The sequence below is a fragment of the Cyrtonyx montezumae genome, unplaced genomic scaffold (assembly GCF_038088225.1).
Source record: "Cyrtonyx montezumae isolate F1298 unplaced genomic scaffold, pur_monq_1.0 scaffold_7, whole genome shotgun sequence".
Taxonomy (NCBI): Eukaryota; Metazoa; Chordata; class Aves; order Galliformes; family Odontophoridae; genus Cyrtonyx; species Cyrtonyx montezumae.
Genome location: NW_027072078.1, coordinates 24,763,957 through 24,787,514, shown reverse-complemented (window position 1 = coordinate 24,787,514; position 23,558 = coordinate 24,763,957). Strand labels below are relative to the sequence as shown.

The 23,558-nt window shown below is 42.1% G+C and overlaps 1 protein-coding gene across 1 annotated transcript; it reads right to left on the bottom strand.

Annotated features, from left to right (window-relative positions):
* Positions 1–4,592: 4,592 nt before the first annotated feature.
* RALB (RAS like proto-oncogene B) lies at positions 4,593–23,463 on the bottom strand. Its single transcript, XM_065751378.1, has 5 exons — positions 23,445–23,463; positions 11,798–11,954; positions 11,057–11,265; positions 8,674–8,851; positions 4,593–6,451 (listed from the first exon to the last, which is right to left on the bottom strand). Exons 2-5 carry the CDS (start codon positions 11,909–11,911, stop codon positions 6,332–6,334), a joined length of 621 nt encoding a protein of 206 aa, XP_065607450.1. The 5' UTR covers positions 11,912–11,954; positions 23,445–23,463; the 3' UTR covers positions 4,593–6,331.
* Between the last annotated feature and the right edge of the window lie 95 nt (positions 23,464–23,558).

Sequence of the window (23,558 nt, the reverse complement as noted above, 5' to 3'; positions counted from 1 at the left end):
TACATGTATAGCAGTGTAATGGCATCGTTTTGTGGGAAGGATAATCACGTTACAGAGCACTCAGAGACCACAGGTTGAGAAACTCATCTAAACAGCAAGTTCAGTTTGTTGTGTTTTCCTTATAAATAAAAAACAGCATCATTAGGCAGTAGGGAGAGTTACTTTCCTTGTCTCTCACTGCTACGTGTATGTACAAGTTTGTCCTTGAATTTGAGTATTTGGCCTATGAAGCCAGCATGCATAAAGCCTCTGATAGCCTGAACACTAGACTTTAAAAACAAACTCTATAAACCCTGATTATATCAAAAACACGATTCTGCCTCAAAGCCAAATAACAAAGCTCATTGAAAGGAACTTACTGTAAACTCTGAAAATTAATCAACCTTAACTGGAAGGCAACTGCGGAGCACATGGTCTCAGTCATAGCTCTGCATTTTACCTCCAGCCCCTTTGAAACTGCAAGGCTTAGGAAGCCATTTGCTAGCATTTCCCCCATAGAACCCATTCCCACAGCAGACACTGAGTAGCTTGCAGTTGGGAGGGGAAAACCAGGGGACATCAGATGAAATACTTTTATCCTGATATCCCCATCTCCAAACTGAGGCTTTATACTGAGAAGAAAAAAACATCTTTGCTTTACAAAGCACTTGCTTTCTACATCCAATTACTGCATACCTGGAACTACAGGTATTCTTTTCTGGCATACAAATCAGTACTCGGTGAGCAGAACAAACGAACACTTGCAATGCAAGCAGGCTTAATGCCATAGAAATCACAAAGCCACTATCCTTGTGAGAAGCTGGACGTCCTGTTGCACACTAGAATGCAAGAGTTAGCTTTTCGTATTTGCATATGAAAGGAAAGCTAGCCTCCTACTGCTCGAGAAAATCATATGGCTAAAGATTCTATATGTTCAAATCCCTGCAAATTAACTCAGGTAGCAGATTAATAGCAGCTACATGCATTCATTCCCATCTGAGCACGCTGATCAGCCACGGTGAACTGCTAACTCTGAAAGCCACAAGATGGAGCCAGCAGTTCTGAGGAAAAGGTGCCTGTGCCACCCATGAGCTGGGAGAGCACCCAGCACAGGGAAGAAACCACGCTAGTTAACTGCTCTCGGTAAGGCAGAGCACAGGCAGCTTGACATCAGCCTTTGTGCTTACCTATGTGCAGTCACTCAACAGTTTCACACTGCTTTAACTTGAGGAAGGCCACTTCTTTATGAGCTCACAGAGCTCCTACCTGACAGGTCTCATCCTGGGCTTCAGGTACAGCAAGACAGTGTCCAGAAGCCTCTCCTGCCTCCTGTGAATCTTCATATTACCCCTTCTCTGCTGAAGAGTATTTTAAAAATAGACTTAATTGGAAAGGAGAGCTACCTAAAGCCACACCAACACAAAACAGAGGACAAGCACTACATAAATCTTGCTTACATGGTGCTTGCATAAACAGCTGTAATCCTTGTACAGAAGTCAAAGGAACGTTCCACTTCCAACTTACAGAGCCACATCAACAGAAACTGCACCCATCAGCAGATTCACTGTAAAACCCTTTTAGCATCAAGTGGCACAACAGCACAGTGAGCCCATCCCAAACCATCCTGCTTATGAGGCATCTCAGCTGAAGTTTGTTACAAACCAACAGAAGTCTCACACAATCAGACTAGGTACCAACTCTTCTACACAAGACTTATTTTGTTTGTTTGCTCATCAAGATTGAGGAAGGTGGAAAAGAATTGTTTACAGTTAATGCAAGCTGTCTGATCCAGTGAGGCTGCGTAAAGCGAGCTATGAAGGTGAACACACCATTACAGCAGTTACATTCTGAAACATACATAAGCTATTTCACCAGCACTGACATGAGTCCTCAGTCACTTGTTCCTTCCCTCCTTCCTCAGTCTATTACAGCCACACTACAGCTTTTATTCAAAAAAAAAGTCCAGAAACTGAACATCAGTGGTTGATTGGTTTAAGAATTTAAGAATTGTAATTCAGTAAAAATCAGTAACAAATTATGTTACTGTAAAAATCAGTAACAAATTATGATACATACTGTATCACAGTAAAAATCAGTAACAAATCTGGTGCCTATCTTTTTTTATCATCATCAGTAACACAAATCAGTTGTATTAGCATGATAAAGTGACGTTTAAGGACATCAGAAATGTTTGTGCACATTTAGACAAAGCTCTAAAGCTATGTAAGAGGAGTTTGCAATGTACAGTATAACGTGTATGGCTTCAAGGCAGTCTTATTAAGTCTTGCCATCACAATCACTTCCTTTTTGCTAAACCTCTCTTGGTGTTAGAGATAACACCTTCCCCCTCCCAAGAGGCACACCTGCCATTCCCATGAAGTGTGGAGACCATGGTGAAAAAAAAATTAATTGGGTTTTTTGTTGTTCTTCCTTCATTTTCCCAACTATAAAGTTAACAGGAGGTGCACATAGCAACATATGTTTATAGCAATTAAAGAAAACTTCTGTCTACATAAGCTTTGCTTTAAGTGAGATGAATTGATAAACAGCATCTTCTTTCTGAAGAATTGATACACCTGCCAGCCCCAAGCACAGGATTAATACTACGGAAAGTATAAAAATATATATAATCATGGCGAGCCTTTACTCTGATGCATTCCTCCCCCACTACATTCCAGATAGCAGCTTTGTGCCTTAGACCTAAAGTATTAGCCAGATAGGATTCAACAGGAACTTCAGACAAATACTGAAGTCTTGCTGAAGTTTAATACTCAGTGTGTGCACATCTTTCCTCATCAAGAGAAAGGTTTGCCTAGAAACTGCAGTACAGGAGCATTGGTCTGTATATAACACATGGGATGAACTCACTGTGATGTTCTTCATGCTGAGACTGTACTCATCAACAGGCAGCCTTTCTGGTCAGGAGAAGTCAGCTTTCATATTCCCAAGTCTAACCTGCTTTTTGAAGTTGAACTTTATAGTGACTTGCCACTGTTCAAATGGGGGGCTTGTCTCATACATGCTTACTCACATCTGAAGTCTGGAACACTTGAATACCCACACCTATACTGAATACAAGAGATCACAGTGCAGTAAACAGTGCCCTGACTTTATGTCAACCCTTTATTCAAGAAAAACATTTAGCTGTGCACTTACATGAGTCTTGCTTGCCTAAGTGTGACCTCCAGACTCAAACATCCAGTTACTTCCCTACAGCCATGTTCCAGGAAGATTCGAGGGCAGATTACACTGACAAAGTGATAACTTGATCTTTAATTGCCTAACCTGCAAAGGCTGCTAGAATGTATCGCTTCAGAGCCTCCAATTGTTAGCAGTGCTGTATAGCTAATAGAGACAGGCAGCTACACACACAACTCTTGCCCAAGTCCTCCTTGTTCCATGTACCTGAGCTGTAAGTATTCATTTAGATTAGTATTCATTTAGATTAGAAGCCAAAAGATACCTTTGTTCTGTCCACAGGAATCCCCTAAATCTAAAGGAAGCATTTCTGTGCCACTTCCCATTCATTCCAGTCAACCCACCTAATACTGACATCCACTGATACACACCTGGAAGTAATTCAGGAACCCACACAGTGCATTGCCCCAGTTAGAAAAGTATGCATTCAGGCACATCTACCATAAGAGGTGGAGGCAACAGAATTCCAGCTCAGGAGAACAGTTACATCCACATCCTGGTGCAAGTCAAAGCTTGTTGCCCACTGTTACAAGGTAGTCAGAGTAGCTGCCTTGTTTATCATGTTTTCAGCTGTAGCTAGGAAGTTAAACTGAAGCTTTTCAGAAGTACAGAAAAGGATACTGAAGAGCATTTAGCCTCCAGGCCTAGCATTTCTGGTAAAAGTGACAAGAACAGAGCACCGAAGAAACACAGTACCAAGCCATGAAACAGCAAGCAGCTTCTTCCAAGCAAGCCCACCTAAGCACTAGAGCTTTGTCTATTGAGAAAGTGATCTGAATGAAAACAAAGTAAAAACTCCAGTGAGAGACTATTCTGAATAGAAGCTCGTCTGTCCTATCAAATACTGTCAAGTATTTCATGATTAGAGAGGTCAAAGGTCAAAGCATGAAAGTCACTTGAGCTAACAGCTGAGGCACTCATTGTAAGCTTTGCTGAGTTCACTATTCATACAGCAAGGAAAGCTTAGTCAGTTTTGTTAGTCACATTTTACAATCCGCCTCAGAGGGGCTTGACCTAGGTAAGCTTGTAATGTGAACTCAGCCATTGTTTATCCTTTAGGTTAATTAAGGACTTAACCTTTAGGTCTCAACTAAAGCTAAACCTAAGAGTGGCCTGCCTCCAGAAGTGGACATCCATGCGCTGGAGATACAGCATGCACACAAAAACAGTCAGCTTAAGTTCAAGAGGAAGTTTTGTTAGAGGCTTCAGGCAGCTCCAAGTGTCCCATTGGGTGTTGAGACTTCAGACACAGGTGGTGCAGCTCATGCAGTTCTGTAAGCCATCAGGCTCCCAGCCTCTGCTTCTAACTAAATTCAGTTGGCTCTGCAATACCAATTACATTACTCAAAGTAGTATTTCCAGACTTTAACCATTCATTCTGTGCACAGAACATGAACAATGAATTAAACGTGACATGAAGATTACAGCACCTTTTATTTAGTACAGTTTCCCCAGTCCAATGAGTTGCCTGACAAGTTAAACTAGTTATGGAAGACAATGAGTGTGATAAATCCCTGTAAAACCTCAGACCAACAGAGGTTCAGATATCTTAACGTCTTCCCCCCCCCCCCCCAAAGTTCAGAGGTGGAATGCACAAGAGCAATCTAGTACATGTTAAAAATGGTTTTTCATCCTCAAGTTACAATACTAAGCACTGAACAGTATTTGCTACCCCACCTCAAAAAACAGTATTAGTTAATTTCGTGCTGCAGTGTGCTTCGTTGAACAACCACTTTGCATCATCTTCTCACCAACAGTACTTTAAGCATCTGGTTAAAAAGCAAGGTACAGTCACTACTTCAAGTCTGTCTACTCCTTCCAAAGAGAAGATATCCATAATTCATTGAGAGACTCCACAAACAGAAGAGACAGTTACATTCTACAACAGTGACAGAAGTATTTTTTTGGCAACTGCACTTAGTTTAAACTGCATCAAAACAGTTCAGTCAGCTGACAAGACCTGCTAAATACTGACTTCTCTTCCATCCCTAGGCTGGTTTTCCTTGATTAAAACATGACCACCATTGCATAACTGACAGCAAAACTCAACATGCATCTCCATGTGCTAGTTGCTATGCATCAGAAACAGTACACGTAAAATTAACAGTGAGTAACAGACATGGCAACTGATTAACTTCATTCACTTTCTGCAACCACACAACTCACCAGCCAGAGAGGTAGCACATATGCCTCACCTACCCCAAATCATATTGCGATGTGACCCATCCTTACTCGCTTTCATTTTCAGCAGGCAATGGATACAGGTGTTCCCACTTATCCAACACAATCACGTTTTCCAATATAAACAAATTGATCAACACTGATTTCCACTGTTCCAGTACCAGAAAGGGGATGAATGACCAGTGCAGAATGAGCATAACAGCCACAGTACATGGAAGAAATCCAGGATGCACTCCTGGGAGACTGTGGCAACACTGTTCCTTCTGAAGAAAAGCTTAGTTATTTTCTCACCCCGTAACACTAATTTAAGGATGAGACGACAGACCATCAGGGAATGCCAGTATTTAAATACTTTTTCTGTATTACCTAAATAGGTCCAAATTGAGTCCATAGGGTTGACTCACGAATGCCATATTGACTAAACAGAACACAGAAGAAAGTTTGTTTTGAGTTGACAAAAGTGTCAGTGCTATTTGAGTGCAGGAAGGAAACGAGTGAATTTCAGTGTAACAACTCAGTAACCACTAACAGAAGATGGAGACAAACTGACTGGCTGTCAACTGGCTTCTCTGCAGTTTGCAACATTAAGAAGGGCAAGATTGAACAAACTGTTTGAACCTGAACAGCTGTGCTTGTTAAGGCCAATAGAGGTTCAAGAAACATTCTAAATGACATTAAATCAGGAAGTTAATACGAAAGAACTTTGTATAACCAAACAGACCGATTGGAGCTCTGAAACTCAACAGTTCCTAGTTTTGAAAGCACTGGGAAGACAGACCGTTCAGTTTAAGTAGGCATAGATTTTGTTGGATACCAGAAATGGTTGCAAAGTTGTTTTCACATTTTGAAGGTATGATATGCAAAGCAAGAGATAAGGGAGTCGATACAGACTTCCTTTCATGAATCCAGCCCTATATCCTTAGTGGTATCTTATCCATGCCATTTGTAGATAGATATATACAGTTCCCAGGCATCACAGTAAGCAACATCTTTCTTTAAAGCTTTTCTTGTTCTTTCCACTCTTCTTGCCATTCTTGTCTTTGTTTTCAGACATCTTTTTTGCTCTGATTTCTCTCATTAAATCAAAGAATACCTAGAGGGGAAAAAAAACAAGAGATTAAACAAGTTCCATCACCTGAAAACAGATATAGGCTACTGTATTAGGCACAGAAGTGACATATCACAAGGTACCCAGCAGCAGAATCAAATGTGGACACAGATCCCAGCAACAAACTCAACATGAGAATTATGGTACCTGAAGCAGTGGCAAGAAGCCAGAGTTCCACAATTCTGTCATAACTTCAGTCATTCAGCAGCCCTGTTTTAAGAGCTTTTTGTTTAATATTGCTCTTGCACAGAAGTAGCATTCAGAGCTCAAGGTAATATTTCTTTGTGCTTAGCAAGCACTACCCAGCAGATAACTTGCATTAACTAAAGTATTAAGTTCAGTCCCTCCTATGCAGTTATAAGTACATACCCTGCTGCACAATATTCTGCCTGTCTTTCTATAAAGAAAAAGAGGTGCAGCATTCAGAGTGGCACTATCAAGCACAGAAAAATCCTGTTACATAGATTCTCAGGAAGCCATTCTGATGTTTTCACCCAAAATCCTAGATGATTTAACCCATGCAGGTCTAATGTCTAACTAGATACTATAAGATAAAACAGCTATTTTGCAAAGAGGTACTAGAAAAAAACTGTACTATGAAACAAGAACTTCATTTTTCCCTCATTATGTTTTAAACAAGGACCTATGAAGTCTGAGATACTTAAGGTTAAGCTATGATCAAGAATAGAATAACTTAACATTCAAAACTCTTACAGAAAGGTTTGATTCTGCTAGAATGTCAACACAGAGGCATCAGAATGGCTCACAGATTATCCTAACAGACAAAACAATCTTTATACACAAGGAAAACACATGTCACAGAAATTAAACAGAAGACACAGAAATAGTACAGTCTAGAAATACAGTTAAGTGTCATCCCAACTGATCATAACCCTAGTCCAGTGATGTAAAAATACCGGCTTTTCCCCCCTCAAGAGATGGTCACAGGCAAAAGGAAGTCCAGATACTAGACACTATAGAAGTGGTGACAAAATGTAAGACTCCACACCACAAGCAGTTCTTTTGTCAAGTTTACTATTCAGTCCAGGGAACAGACTGAGCAGGGAACTGATTAATGTTATATTAATATCTAAACAGAGATGGAAGATAAATGGATGAGGCCAGGCTCCCATAAGCGAGACACAACAATAGGACAAGGAGCAGTGATCTAAAATTTGAACATAGGACATTACATACAAACACGCAGAAGAACATCCTTATGGTAAGAGTGACAGAACACTGCAACAGGCTGCCTAGAGAGGTTGTATGGTCTACTTCCATGAAGATAGTCGAGAGTCATGTGTATGTCTACTTGTGTGACCTATTGTAGGGAACTTTTGCAGGGGATTGGACTAATGATCTCTTTACACCCCTTCTAGCCTCTGTAATTCTGTGATTCTATAGCCTCCAGGAAGGTCTTGCCTCTTCTGTACACTGCTTTAAATCAAGAATGATAAATAAGCTTCTGCTAGGTAACTTACAGACTGATTACATCTCCATTAGCAAGCTAACAGACTAAAAGACCAAGAAACTGTCTATAACACCTTCACCTTTAAAGTTGAGGCAGCTGCAAGCATCCTTTGGCCATGGAGAAAGAAGCTTACAATTTGTAACCTGATAACAAATGCCCATTTCACTCAACTACATCTCTGTAGCCCTTAGGAAGGAGCAACACTAAGCCTGGGAGCTATCAAAGGGAGGTCTGAAGCTGCTGATTTCTCCTGCTGGGTGAACTTCTCATTAGGAATACCCTACCAGTGTTTAGGTCAAAATAGCAGCAGTCATAAGTATTACTGTACTAAACCAGTACCTACAAATCAAAACAGGACAGGGACATGACAGAAGAGGTTTTGTCAATTTAGACCAATCCTGACAAAAATTCAAGAGTCAAGCTTTTAACATCAACCACATCAGTTTTGTAAGGAAGGGCAGAAACAGTTCAACACCTATAGCTAACAAGCTTTATTGAAAAACTGATTCACATACAAACTAAAACAATACTGTTAACTTGTACTGGTCTCTAGGCTCACCTAAGATATGTATTTACTTCAGTACATACATAGCATCAGGTTAGTTCATTTGATAACATATGCTTTCAAAAGTCCAAACATGGATTTACTTTTGTTCCAGCAAGAGTCAAGAATTCACTCTGCTATTATGCAAGCAGTACCAGTTTAACTGTAGTAAAAGCAAGTTATTTGTCTTACCTTATCTACATTTGCTCTAGTTTTGGCAGAGGTCTCTACATACTGCACACCCCACTCCTCTGCCTTACTTCTAGCCTCTTCCACAGGCACTTGTCGGCGCTCTTCCAAGTCAGATTTGTTTCCTACTACCAGTAAAGGTATTTTATCTTCTTCAGCCTTCACACGCAGGATCTGCTCCCTAATGCACCAGATATTAAAAAAACATGTGTTAGTGTATCAATGAAAACCCTACTCTTAAAATGAAAGAGTCAAGTGGTCTACACATCACTAGAGTTCAGAACAGTATTTAAATTCAGTCCCCCAACAGCCAAACAGTTGAAGTGGTTCCAAGTTTAACACCACACTTTTCACACTATGTAGAAACTCAACTCATCTTTTCAGGAAGGTTGTTTCACCACTTAGCTGGAAAAATTGCTACTGTGACTCTATAAGAAATGTAGCGTGGCAGAAGAAAGACTTGCAATAGGAGCTGGTATTAGCACTGGTATCATATTTGCCAGGTTTCAGCCATACGTTTAGATACCGCCCTCAAATCTTTACCCCACCTCAATACAGCTCCAGGCAGCAAAGCTTTGCCAAAGCAGTAGGTTAAAAAAAAAGAGAAGTAGCTGGCAAAGATTTTTAATGGCAACTTCTACCATTAGTTACTAGCTTGCACTACACTGGAGGGCTAGCAAGCCTTCCTCCTTCAAAGCCTTCTAGAAAAAAACTGATCAGTATTAACCTTGATATCCTTTTTAATTCAAGAAGAACCTATCAGCACCTGAGAAAGGAGACTGTGAGCAATGCTGTACATGAGTCTCAAAGCCCATGCTATTACTGGAATAAAATAAGTTGAAACTAGACTGACACATGCTGCTGTCCATCTAGAACTCTGGAAGAGTTGTACCAGTTTGCAGTTATTTTTAGGCTATCCAGCCTCCCTTCTTTCTGGAAGAGGTTTTTGTTTCTTTTCTCAAATCACCAATTCTTACATGCCCTATTAACTAAATACCCCATTCAACTTGTTTCGCTATTTCAGAACCATTAATAAAAAACATTCTCCACTTCAAGGCATTCACATCCTTTTTGTTCACCTTGAAGGTTACCATTGCTTTTTCATCCCTCTGAACACGCTGGAATCTTGCACAAACACTTAACCCAGTTACAGAAGCCTAATAAAACACAAACAATACACTACTACACCTCCTCATCCAAAGCTTTAAGCCTTGGGTTTAACCTTGCTTCAGTCAAGCATACAAGCCACAAGTCAGACTAGGTACTTCCAGGAAGTTTTGTACCTGCTTGAACAGCAGGTGACTCTTTCACCTCCATCTTCCACTATGGAAAGTCTTTACACTCCCTTCAGTCATTTCATTCCTTCAGTGCTCCAAACATAACACACCAAACAGAACAGCTCCTGTTGTGTATATCCAGTGACTATCACCCTTTTGTCACATACATAAATGAACAAACTCAAGAGATTATGCAGTCCCCTACTACTGTTGGAATGGTAAAATACACCAAGAATTCAGACAAAAGTCTCAGAGCGTAAAGGGAATGACATAACTCTCATAACATCCTGAAAGTATCTACCTTGCTTATTAAGTGGAAATTTAAGTGCTGATTGTTAATCTTGTTTCACTAAGTGAAAACAAATCAGGCTGAAAAAGAGCTTTTATTCAAGCAGACAAAATTCTTAAAGAACCTCTGGATTCCACACCAAGGCAATAGCATTTAGTCAAAAAAAGCCAAAACATTTGCCTTGAAGAACCTGGATGCAGAAGCTCTGGGACCAGAACAGTTGGTTAAAACTCTTTGCTTATACAGTACAGACAGTTTCTGAGCTCAGTTTGGTACTGATTTTTACATTAGCATTACTAATCCTGAAAACAAAAGCAGAAGCGTTTACTACCACTGTGTGTCTTTCTAGGAACATGTCTGCCTCCAACAGTACTGCTTAGCTGCCAACCCTTGCTTGGCACCAATCCATACCTGAGTGTGGAGGCTAATCCTTCCTTCCCTTAGAGCACCTGCTTCTAGCAGTAAGCAACAGTGTCTGAAACCTGGCCAAAAGGCAGACTTAATTCCCGAAGTACTGCTCTCATAATTAAACTCCACATCCACAAAGACTGAAAATTGGCTTGAATACCAAAGTTTTAGGAGTCCAAGAATCTGTTACTTGCCTGAAGTTGCTGATGGCATAATGTACTCACAAGCTGAAGACATGAAGGCAACTATAGCCAGAGGCTAGGTACAGTGGTTTTAGTTACCAAGAACAAAATGGTTATATTGTCACTTTTATTGACCAAATGGAGATGGATAAAGATCTGCAGCTTTTAAGAAGAACTGTCAGCTGAATAGGAACCAAACATTTCCCCCTGCCTGGAAAAAGAATGCCTACCGAAATTCTGCCGTGGCTGTGAAGGATTCATGCTCTGTTATTGAGAAGACTAGAAGAAATCCTTCCCCGCTGCGGAAATAGTTGTCTCTGATTGCTGCATAATCCTCCTGTCCTGCTGTGTCCAGAATGTCTATCTGAACTTCTTCACCATCCAGAACTACTTTCTTTCTGTAGCTGTCAGCCTTGGTAGGTTCATAGTCTTCTACGAACTAAAGGAGGTAAAACAGGAGTTAGTGCTTAGAATTACTGTCAGAAAGACTCAGTATTTGCTTATACCGATTCTCTTTCACTTCAATGACACATTCCTGAAAGCCTCATCATAATTCAGTCAGTTATGAAGTTCCACCACTTTAACTATAAAAAGCAAGTTATTTAAGTACTTAATACATCAAAGAGCCAATATGCCTCGTCAAGAAAAACTGTCCTCCTAAATAAAAGACTGTTCAGCGATTTCAGCACAATTTAAGGGACAAAGACACAGGGTGAGCTACCAGCTCATCAACTAGTTGCATTATCTAGATCTCCCACATCAATAAAGATTTCTGAACATACTTCAACTATCCATAGTTCCAGTGAGCCCAGATGACAGTGGTCAGCTGAACATTCTTCAGATTCCTACGTTATCCTCCAGCCAATCACTACCTCTTTTCCTACTTACATTTAGTCCCTTCACCCCCACCACAAGTGTTTAGTAAGCTGCATCCATTTGGACTTAAGAGAAGCTGAACCAAAGCTACTTACCTCGTCATACATGAACTGGAGAGTGAGTGCAGATTTGCCTACACCTCCACTACCAACCATGATTACTTTATGGAGTGCCAAGGAGCTCTGGTTCTTGCTCTTGCTGGCAGCCATTATCCCGTTTGCCACCGGTGAAGTACCAGACAACCAATCAGATCTGCTGACAGAAAAAGAAAAGTCACCATGACATCAGTGGCATAGCAGCACCATGTGGGTAAAGCATCTTGCTGCTGTGGAAAGACCAGATTAAAACCCTACCCAGCAAGCCTGAAGAACAACAGATCAGTCTCATGCACTGGGAATGAAGTCGCATCACATGTGTCTAGAACAGAAGTAAAAACCCAGTATTAGGATAAACATCTTCCCTATGACAATAGAAGGGTCAAAAGCTCCTCACAGCCACATACTTGCTGAACAACCTGCTTTTGTTTGTAAACCCTCCCAGGGAAGTTTCTAAAGGAAACTTGCACTAACAGGAAAATACTTTTTATATTTCTTGTTATAAGGCTTTATACCTTTCTAATAATGTTTCTTTAATGTTGATACAGCTTAGTTTCAACCTACTAACAGAGCTATACCTTAGATCTGCTTACAAGAAAGATTACTTTTGATCTTCTCTCTATGTAGGCTAATAAGAAAAGCAGAAATTCATAGTAAATTCTGTCAGGAACAAATTGCAAAAGCTTCCAGCAGAAAGTCTTATGACACGGCATTAGCATTTATTTTGATATTCTTGCCTTTGATGCTACAATTTGCTTTTGAAAATACCCTGCTTTACTGCAAGAAATTCTCAGTACCTGCTCTTCTCCTGATGTTGCAACTCTGAAAAGAACAAGTTAAATAATTAAGTACTTCTAAGCAAGCCTTTAAGTAGTTAGCTTGCATGGCACATAGGTGCAGTAGTGGGTTTTGTTGCTTTTTGTTTGTTCAGGAGGTCTCCAGCATTTACCAGTAGCTGGATGCAGCAGTGCCAGACCCTGATTAGCACAGAGCAGCAGCTGTAAGAACAGCATACTGGGAAACAGGGAACAAATAATGAAGCAACCAAAAAGTTGTCACCAGACATGATCCCCACAGTGAGGTGTGTGCCCCAACATGAATGCTATAAGGGAGATGCAAGGATAGCAATACCTGTGTCCTCAGAGCAGGACAGAGGAAGGCCTAAGCTACTCCTTTCCTGGAGGAGGGCTGTAAGGAGAGGACAGCAGATCATGCAGACCACATCACTATGGAAAGCAATTATAGCAACCTTGATTTACTTAGCAATAACCCTACCAGAAGGGTTACAATAGCCCTACCAGAAGTTTCAAGTTAGTCTGAACTGCCATCAGCCATGCAAACACTGCAACCACCATGACATCAAATTCCACCAGACACAAGAGTAACATCTCTTATGAGAAATTTACATAAGCAGAATTTACATAAGCACTACATTGGAAAAGCCTTGTTTAGAACTGCTAGTTATGCAAAAAACTAACCATGGACTAACAACTTCCCAAGCTCTAAACATTCTAGGATTATATGGATTGGGAAGGACCTCTGGATATTGTTCAGTTCAAACCCCTCCCTCAAAGGAGGTTGTCTTACCTGTTTAGATTGTAAATCCTCCAAGTTAAATAAGGCCTCCTATCAGAGTAACCTGCACAATGTTTCATTCTTGGCTGGTGTCTGGAAACCAGAGTACTTCACAGCAATCATTTGTTTCCAGCTTCATGAGGTCCAAGTGTAAGCACAGCACTGCTAGTATACCTACTCCTCACCTTTAAGCAGTTACACTGCTCCAGACTGTTCCACTCTGCTCCATGATGCAGAGACAGCTATTGAATGGTTTCAACCAGGGAACATGTTTCACCTGCATTAAGTCTCCACAGTTGCAGGCACTTAAAGAAAGCAACACTCATCACTCCACAGGAAGGGAACTCATTTTACTACTGTACACCCAAACACACTGAAGGAAAAACAGGAGAAACAGCAGTGAGTCCAGTTGCTTCTCAGGAGATATTCTGTTATTATAGTAAGGAATTCTAGAGCCATACAGAGGTATTAGAATCCCTTCTAGCTTTTCCAACTCAATTTGAGATTTAAAAACTGAAATAACACTAAGCACAGAGTTGCTGAGACCAGCCCTTGTTCTCCTGCAGTGCAGCTCATATCCTTGGACATTTCATTGCTACTCTGCCACTGAAAGCAGTCATTCTTTGGATTTCCAAGTGGGATTCTAGAAACACTTCCAATAACTTGACAGAAAAGCTTTGTTAAACCCTTCAGACACCTAGCTTTAAAGGAAAGTCTGGGTATTCACCCTATTAAAAGGGTTTAAATATGATGTCATCCAAAGCAAGCAAAGAAAGGACAAAGTTTCAGAACAGTATTTTAGTGATCCTCATTTATCAGAATGTGAATTTGAATTAGAGGCTTTGGGGTGTTTGGTTCTGTGATATGCCTGCAAGAACACACTCACAGAAATTCCCTGGATCACAAAACTAATTAACAATCTTACCGAGCTATGAACTGTAAGAGCTCCTCAGCTGTTCTGAGGTTATCCAGAAAATCTTTAAGCACTGAAATTCCATTAGCTTCCAATGGACTGTGAATGCTCCAACTGGTTGTTCAACTATAAAAACAACTTCACTTAATCTCAAGTGGTGTATTTAATGCTACTAAGAATTTTAGGATACGCATGCTAAAAATAGAAATCCTGCTCTTCTGTTTTGCTGTGCTAATATCTTTTCTCTTGGAAGATCCCCAGTTATAGGTTTTCATACTAAAAACACCATGAAGCACTCAGCACAAATCCCTCCTCCAGAAATCCAGGCATCATTCCCCACTTAGTGCCACATGCTCCTTATCTTCAGTCACGGCTATAGATTTTCCAGGCTATGTTTTATCAGATCAAGGACCTCTTTCAGCTTGACATCTTGCAGATAAGGCTGCACCAAAGTTTCACAGTTCCCATTTATATCACCCTGCTTTTCCCCATCCCATCTCCCTTGCACCACCTGTACAAGCCCACGTCCTTCAAGACAGCCATCAGCAAGATCTCATGCCTCAGTACCAGTACTGATGTGAAGACATGTTTGTAGAACTAAAGCAAACAGAAGGAGAAGCACTGCAGACAGAAAGTCACGCACACCACTGCAGAAATGGGGAAACTCCCTGATCCTGTCCACCCTATGCTCCCTCGAGGTGTGCTAGTGCAGCCAACACCCTGCTGCAGCACAGTGCCTGAGCAGTGGAGTGAAACCTTAGCCTGTGATCTGCTTTTAGTAATTAAGCATTCTCTTATCTGTACAAGATCCACTAACATTACTCAGTTAATGATACTGGATGATAAGCTAAAGACAGATTTAGAAAACCCAATACTGTAGAACCAAAGGAAAAGTAAGTCAGTTCTGCACCCCAAAAATTCCCTCCAAACAAAGATTTGTACAGACAGGACCACTGTTGGAAGAACCGGAAATAGCATGTAAGTGCTTGAGAAAGACTATGAAATACAGTATTTGATGCACTGAAAGCTACAAGGTTATTACACTAGCTCCAATCAAATTGTCATTAATTACAACTGAGAGACAAATACATAATTAATTTGAGAGTGGCTGTGATGGACAGTGTCTTCCAGCAGCAGCTATACACAGATTATGTACATATAGTTTAAATCTTACCATGCTCTAAACTACGCAATATATTCACGTGCAGAAATCTTTCTTCACTTGCCACTGAAGTCAGAATAATTTAATAAAGTAATCTTTTAGAAGAGTCAATCTGCTATACAAGGATTAAGTATTTTTCCTCACATGTAAACACCTGAAGCAGTTCTAGGGAATACAAACTTGCAGCTGGGTGTCTCCTGCTAACAAAACACTGCTCTAACAGACCACAACACAAGGAAAACACAAGTCCAGCCCACTACTCTTTGCACCAAGTTCTAGCTAGGCTTAGGCAATGCACCTTTTAAAGCAATCCTCAGATCTGGGTCACCAGGTATCCAGATTAAAACAGATTACTATTTTCTGTACACTCAGCGCATGCTCCCATCACCCCTGTCAAGCCCAGCCCAGCCTCACACACAAGTTTTCAGAAGAAAGATGCATCACCACAGCTTAGAAAGCAAGTCTATATAGTAAGTGCTGCTTTCAAAGCTCTCTCCTATCATTCAACAGATGTCTAAGAATGAGTTAGCCAGAAAGGACAATACCTTTGCATACCAGCAGTAACTTCAAGATAGCTTCACTTAAAGCAGTTCTGATGTCTGAGGAAAACTCAAGTTAACTCAAGCTAGCCTGCAGCAGTGCTGTGTATTGGAACAGTCTGTCAGAAGGGCAACAGTTCAAAATAATTACAATCAGATCTTACGCTGTACTAAAACAAGAAATTCACAGATCTCTGTACATCAGTATTGATGTGATTTATTGAGGTGATTCAAAAGAATTTTTTTCAATGGGAAGGAAAAATAGGTACTGACTAGGGACAAATTGTTAAGTGAAGGAAAGACTGCCTTTAGGTAGTACTTCTAAGTTGCTGCACCCCTAAAGAACTGCTTGTATTCATAATAAGCTAAGTAAGGCCACAAAGGTCAAGATAAAGTTAATACTGATAATGCAGCAGACCATCTCTGCACACAGACAGTAATCTTACAGTGCTGTTCTGCAGTCATATGTTCATAAAGCACCGCATGTCACTTTAGAGATTGAATTCAAGCACTGGAAAGCATACCTTGGTTCCACTGCTTCATTTTGGTCTGACAGTGTCTTTACACAGACTTGTATGAAAACCTCTACTGCAACTTTATTTTTGTTACAGACTTGAGGTAGGCATCTCCATTTCCCAGCTTAATAAAGTAGTGCCTGTTATTCCTCAGTCTTCAGAGATACAAAAAGCATTCAGCCAACAGAGAGGAAATGCTGAAATTAGTATTCAAAGACACTATTTGAGGACAAAGATACACAGAGCAAACCCAGCCCAGCACCAAGCTACAACTACGTTATGATACCAGGTTCATTCCTGCTCAGAGTACACTGCTTACTTCAAAGCTGTAAAGGAAATGTAGCACTGCACTGATACAACTGCAGCCTCCCAGTCACTCAAGTAGTTCTGTACAGACAAAAGCTACTAATGTTTTCACTCCTTACTTCATGCGTACTGGATGCACACAGACCAGTGGAAGTGCATGCAAGAACAGAAGTTAATAGCTGTTTCCACTGTTGTTCCACTTCATAGCAGACCATGCTATCCGAAAGCAAACTCCTCTGGGACATGATGCATGAAAACAGCCCAGAGAGCAGTGCCCACAGCCTTTGGATGAGTCATCTCCACCCAGACTTCCCCATAAGGAAGGACATAAACTGACAGCTTCCTCTACAGCCTTCCCCACAGCTCTTGAAGGTGGGGGGAGGTCAGAATAAAACAAACAATGTCATGATGGAAACCTGCCAGAACTCCAGCATTTATCAGCTTCCCAGGGAAGAGCACCATCAAGTCTGTCAGCAAGCCAGCTGCAGTATTGCTTAGTTTGCATTTGTACTTCTTCACAGTACACAAGAACAACTCCTGACTCTCCCAAAAAAGCACAAACCTAACGTCACCCTACGATCATCTCTAGCATAAAGGGATATTTAGAAGCTGGAACTTCTGCCCTGACTGCAGTGCTCCAGGGGCACTGAAACAAGAGGAGACAGCAGCAACAAGACAGGAAAACCTGAGTGTCACTCCTGACTTGCACGAGTTGTTTGGTCCCCAGAACACTGGCAGTTAAGAACAATCATACTCACAGATTTGAGAGGCAGGGAACTGGCAGGACAATCACCTTCAGCAATTAGAATGCTACCACATGTGAGAGTTTTTATAAAACAAAGCACTGCTTATAGAATAATCTGTCTACTACAGCCAAGTTAAGAATACATCAATGAATGGACTAATTAATCAAAGGAAGCCAACAGGCAAGCACTACTGTCCAGAAGATGCTTCAGACAGACTACAGAAGAGATTGCTAGGATAAGGGCAGTGAAGTGGATCAAGGACACTCATTCAAGTCTCCTGTAAGCATAAAGACTGAGGTAATACCATTAGTCAGTACTGCTATGCAAAGTTTGTCACTGTTGTGGTAACTGCCTGGTTGCCTAATTACTTACAGTAAATTAAGGACAGTATCTCTCACATTAGTCACTGAGGCTCACACCTGATAAATGACACTGCAGTCATACAACAGACTCAACTCCTGCACTGACTTGCAAAGAGTATTTCAGCTTCACTGCCTTTGGAATCTTCTCAGTGTAGGAGCACACTCACCTTCAGCACACACCAGGTCTGCCAGAGCACTGCTAGATATAATGATATGTTTCAGATGTTAATCTAATACTGGCTCTTAGATCAGACCTCTGGAAATGTAACACACTGCACAAGCCAAACATTTGACTGGGATGTACCTTGAATAGCACACTAGACTTCAAAAAATAGTACAAAAAATCCTATGTCAGAATGAGCTTACAGTAAGTTTTCAGTCATTACATCAGTAGATAACCTGCAGCTGTGAAACCTAGAAGAAAACATCCCAGAAGGAAACATCTATTAAGCTGCTGCAAAAACTCATTCAATCATGAGGTTGCTGTAGTCACAGGACTGACTTCTGCAGCCTCAGGAAGTATTACCAACCCAAGTTTCCTGTACAAGCCAGCCCACTGGCCTCACAGACACAGCACATCAGGCAGCAAGCTGCTCACTCAAAGGATGGACGTGGCCAGACCCATATGAACTACCTTCAGTTTCCCCAGGGCACCCAGGGAAATGCAAAAGCCCAAATACCATTTACCTTGATTCAGGTACTACCAGCAGCAGCAACTGTTCCTACGCATGCACCTGAGCGCATTCCTTGCTCCTGAACTGAAATTAGAGAGCAGTGCTCACAGATCCATCTGCAGAGACAATTAGTATTTACCTGCAATTCAGACGCTGTTAAGCCTCATCTAACCAGAAGTCACAAGTTTCCACAATGGGGAGCAGCAAATATCACACCCAGAAGCTACCTTTCTACTAAACTAAGAGACATCTTAAATATGTACTTATGCTTGTAGACTTCCTGCCTACTGCACTCAGCACAGTATTTCTACCCAACTTTAAATGGAAACTGTACTGTCCCAACAGTGACATGCGACTTCTTCATCACTAACTTTACCAGGAACCAACTGATTTCAACACTGAACTTAACATGCAGTGTCCTGAACACTTCCTTTTAAGACCTAGCAAGTGATAAGTCACATGAAAGCACCGAACCAGTGCAGGATATAAGACATCATTTATCCTTGCCTGCTCTTTGGGGCATCCCCTCTTCTCAAGAGCTCACCATTGGAGCAGAAAGCACAGAAGGTGAGAAACAAGCCAGAGATGCCAGGAAAGATCTATATGTAGTTGTAGGTGCTGCAGTCCTGCCAGGAACACAGAGGTGAGCTGGGATCTCATGCATGCAGCTGGCTACAGCTCTGCCAGAAAGGCAAGGCAGAATTGCTGCTCCTCCACCAGGGCAGCAGGAATGTCTACAGATGAACACTAAGCTAGTAGAGAGCAACGTGGTCACAATTAGCACAGGCAGAAGAATGCTGGACAGAAAGTCTCCTGAAGCTTCCTCCAGCCTCAGCAGTTACAATTCGACACCGTGCTCCTTGCTCCTGCAAGGAGTTCCTACACATTTTGTCCCTGGGAAGCCTTTCCAAGCAGAACAGCTGTTTCATCGTAACAAGCACAAATAGCAGAACTTAAAACTCACAGCAACTCCTTTATGACTACAAATTTAGAACCCTGAATGACTTATTTATGAGGTAAAAGCAGGCATGCTCATCAGATAGTAACTATCAGAAGACAGCTGCAAACACCTCAGGAGAGTAGTTGGACTAAAACACTGCTCAATCCCTGTTTCACTAACTGAATGAATGAAAGACGTACAGCATCACCACCAGCCTATGTCTAACAACATTTTACATTAAGTAAGGTTCCTTCCTTTCCAGCTTCAGCCCATAAAGCCTACTTAGATCTTAGGTCGCCTTAAAGAAGAAAAATTTCCACTGAGCTGCAGAGTTGTTATAAAATTGATTGGTTCTTAAACCATTTTGAAGGTGAAAATAGAAATGAGGAACGATACCAGTTCTGAGCACACTTATTTTAAGTTCATTTCTTTAAATAACTTGACTGGCTTATTTTATGATATGGTCATACAACAGTGACTACATCAATAGGAATTCTTTATCTACCCAAAATGAGATCTCAGGAAGAGTTTCTTACCACTGCAACAGTTCAGTGGTTAAGGCTGGATCATATATGAATACACACAGTCTAGAGTCAATTTTTCTAAGCAGGGAGTCGCTACCGAAACCACCTATTTCTATGAGAAGTTGAGGGGAACTAGAATGCAACTTGATAAAAAAAAATGAAAAGCCACTCAACTTGTAGAGCTTCTACTTAGGACAGTACTGAGCAGTGGCGCTAACCTTAAAGCCCACCATTTAAAGGATGCTCTGCAACGTGGAGCCCAAAGCTCAGGTAGCTCCTACAATCTGTTAGTTTTTTAAGTGCTCTATGATGTTTTGAGTAACCCTGCAATTCTGTATTCAAACAGCAACCCCAGCTTACAAAAACCTGTGTCATAAGTACTAGATATAAAGACAGCATCCCTTCACTTGGCCGTCTAAAGGGTGATAAAACCAGAGTCAGACATGGCTGAGCCTGCAGTATTCTACGAAACAGCCTTCTAGTCCAGGTGAAGACGTATAGGAAGAGCCATAACCCAAAGCAATGGTAGCACCCACAGTGCTCAGCATGCTTCCAACCCAGCACTGACTTCAGATTAATTCTGCCACATCCCTGATTTAAGAATATATTAAATCTCCAGCTTCACCAATACACTTAAGAGCCTGAAGTATTTCATATTAATCACATCAACTGACAGCAACACTAATTCAAGAAGTAACAGCTGACAGGCTTAAAGCTTTAACAAATGCTTATAATCCCAGAACTTACTTTTTTCCAGTCTTTGACTTGTGATTCCATTTATGCAAAGCTTTTAGTAGCTACTGTGTTTCCATTAAGTCTCACCTTGCAGCAATCAACCACCATTTGCACCTTTCTGGGCCACTTCTGCAGCCATCAGAAAGGCCAAAGGCTCAAGGTCCACATACAAGAGAGCTGTAGGCAAGCAGCTGTCACCATCAAGCAATTCCAGAACCTACTTGCACAGCACCTGAACAGCAGTCTCACATTACATAATGTACAGCTTTCACTTTGACAGGTCTTAAATATGTGCACATAATCACAACAGACAAAACAGACTCTTGATTAACCTTTTTAAAGCAGTATTCAGAAGAACAAGAGAAAGCACAAGTTCTATAGGCTTAACTTGTGTAACTGACAAGATATGATATTTCTGGGGCAGGCAGCAATGGAAGTTACTTAGTCCTGTTCAGCAGGCTACAAAGAGCTACTGATACAGTGATCATTCTGGAAGCTATTAACAAGTACTTCTTAGACATCTGCTCCCTGGCCTCCTGAAAAATGAGGTATTCATTTTATCACAGAATAAAGGCCATAAAATTGATGATTACTGAAGAAAGCGCTGAGGCAGTTTGCTGACACTCCCACTCCATGCAATAGCAGATAAAAAGCACGAGCACCTTATCAACACCAGTGATAGTGGCACTGAAGTTTCTCAAGATGACAAAAGTGGAAATAATATAGAGCCTGAAGAACACAGCTTTTTAACAGAGGGACAGTACATCAAGATAGGAAGAGCTTGAGAACACAGCTGCCACCTAACCTGGCTGACAACTGGAATCAGCACCTTTCATAAATCAAACATGCAAAGGTTAGGGGATGTCATGCACACAGTGTAGGAGGCAAGGACTGAAGCAGTGCTCATTCTTCCAATGACACTTCCTCCAAGCACAGGTCAGTGCAACTCCCACAGACCTTCAGCCTCAGCTGTGTGCTCCAGGCACAATGCACCTGCTGTCCTTCAGGGCCACTTATTTGTTTTCATACTACTATGTACTTGCACTCTCTGAACACTCAGTGTCTGCACAGTTAACATGAGAAACAGGCTCAAAAGCAATAGGACAACAAGCTACAAACCAGGCTCCTGAGTACAACATGAGGGCTGCTCAGCTGCATCACCTGGCTGCTTGGGCTCTGCTTGTAGAGCTGCTGGTGAAGCCTGAACACCAACACTACACAGGGAAGTGAGCCACTTCAAACACATTCAGTCACATCAGTTAGTACTTACTAAGTAAGGACATAACTGAAAAAATTTAAAGTCTAAAAGAGACATTAGGCTGCAGAATCCTTGCATCACCCAGGAGGTCAGCATACATACCAGAGTTGTCTAGGCAGCATCCCATCATTACTGCCTTCATTTTATCAAAACGCCTCAACCGATCTTCTCCCCAGACATCCAGCACCATTGCACTGACAATTAGAGACATGCTTAGGAGTTTTAGAGAGGGACTGAGAAAGGGCAATGTCTGGTCAAATTAAGCTTCCAGGAAAGAGCTTTTATGAAGCATTCCAACTAAGACTTTAAACTAGACACTCTCCACAGCATACATATAGCCCCAGTGAAAATAGGTCAGCTTCACCTTTTGCTATGCATGCAAAACAGAATCAAGCCAGCCCTCTCAAGAGGAGCATACAACAATATACTACTGATACAACCTAATGCAGAAAACTTGTTTAAGGAGCGGAAAAAGCATCCAGAGTACTCCCATAATTAAAAGCTGTTTAATACTGGAACTGAATACAAAAAAATTTACTACTGGTAAACTGATATTATTTAATTGTGAACAAAAAAGTTCAGAATACAGAGGTCAGAAGTGGTTAGAGCAGTAGATAAAAGATATGCCAATAAGTTGCTATAGGTAGACAAGCTGCAAAGACACTACTGCCAAGTGAACTCAAGACACTGGTACTCATTTTCCTGTAACATGAAAGTTATTTCCAGACCCCAAGCTAGCCAACCACTCCATGCACAGCCCCGGTTCTCAGCCCCTCCTCTCGGCTTTGAGAAGTACAGCGCCGGGCGACAAGTTCACATCTGGAAGGACTGCTGAGGGATCATGCCTCCAAGGTGCTCTTGAGCAGCGCAGCAGTTCTCTCCCTCTTCCGTAAGGGATCAAGAGCCAAAGAGAGAAAAGCAGTCGCTGGACAGGGCGGCAGACGAAAAGCCGCCCAGACGGCAAAGTTCAGCCGCGAAGGGGTACAGTCAACCCCAGCGCAGGCACGCTGCTCCCGTTCCCTTCCCCGCTCGGGAAAACGACCCGAGAGAACCAATCCCGAGCCCCACGCCGCGGGACGCAGCTGACCCACCCCAGCAGGAGTCCGGTCAGGCCACGGCACCGTGCGGAAGGGCTCCCCGCCCCGCTCCGGGAAGGTCACGGCCGGCACCGCCGCCCTCCTCCTCCTGTGGGACGTGCCCGGACGAGGCCGTAGTGCGAGCGGCGGGCCGGGCAACGCAGGGCCACGCGCGCTGCCCCGGTTCACCCCTCTAGCCCCTCCGCGCAAGTGACGAAAGCCACCCGAAGGGCCGCCCCGCGTAGGCCCCAGGACCCCTTCCCCCACAACCTTCCCCGCGAGTGAGACAACCCGGACGAGTGAAGTGAGGCCACGCTCTCACCTGGGGACTACGACCCGGCTCCGCGCTGCAGCTCCCGCCCGCCGCCCGGCTGCGCTTTAACCGCCGCCGCCGCCGCCCCCCGTGCTCTCATTGGGGAGCCGCCACCGCCCGCGC

Excerpts from the sequence above, each read along its gene's own strand:
- RALB (XM_065751378.1), bottom strand. The coding sequence starts at position 11,911 with ATGGCTGCCAGCAAGAGCAAGAACCAGAGCTCCTTGGCACTCCATAAA. Across the intron at positions 11,266-11,797 it reads TCCAGTTCATGTATGACGAG|TTCGTAGAAGACTATGAACC; the intron begins GTAAGTAGCTTT and ends TACCTCCTTTAG. Across the intron at positions 8,852-11,056 it reads ACAGCCACGGCAGAATTTCG|GGAGCAGATCCTGCGTGTGA; the intron begins GTAGGCATTCTT and ends CTGGTGCATTAG.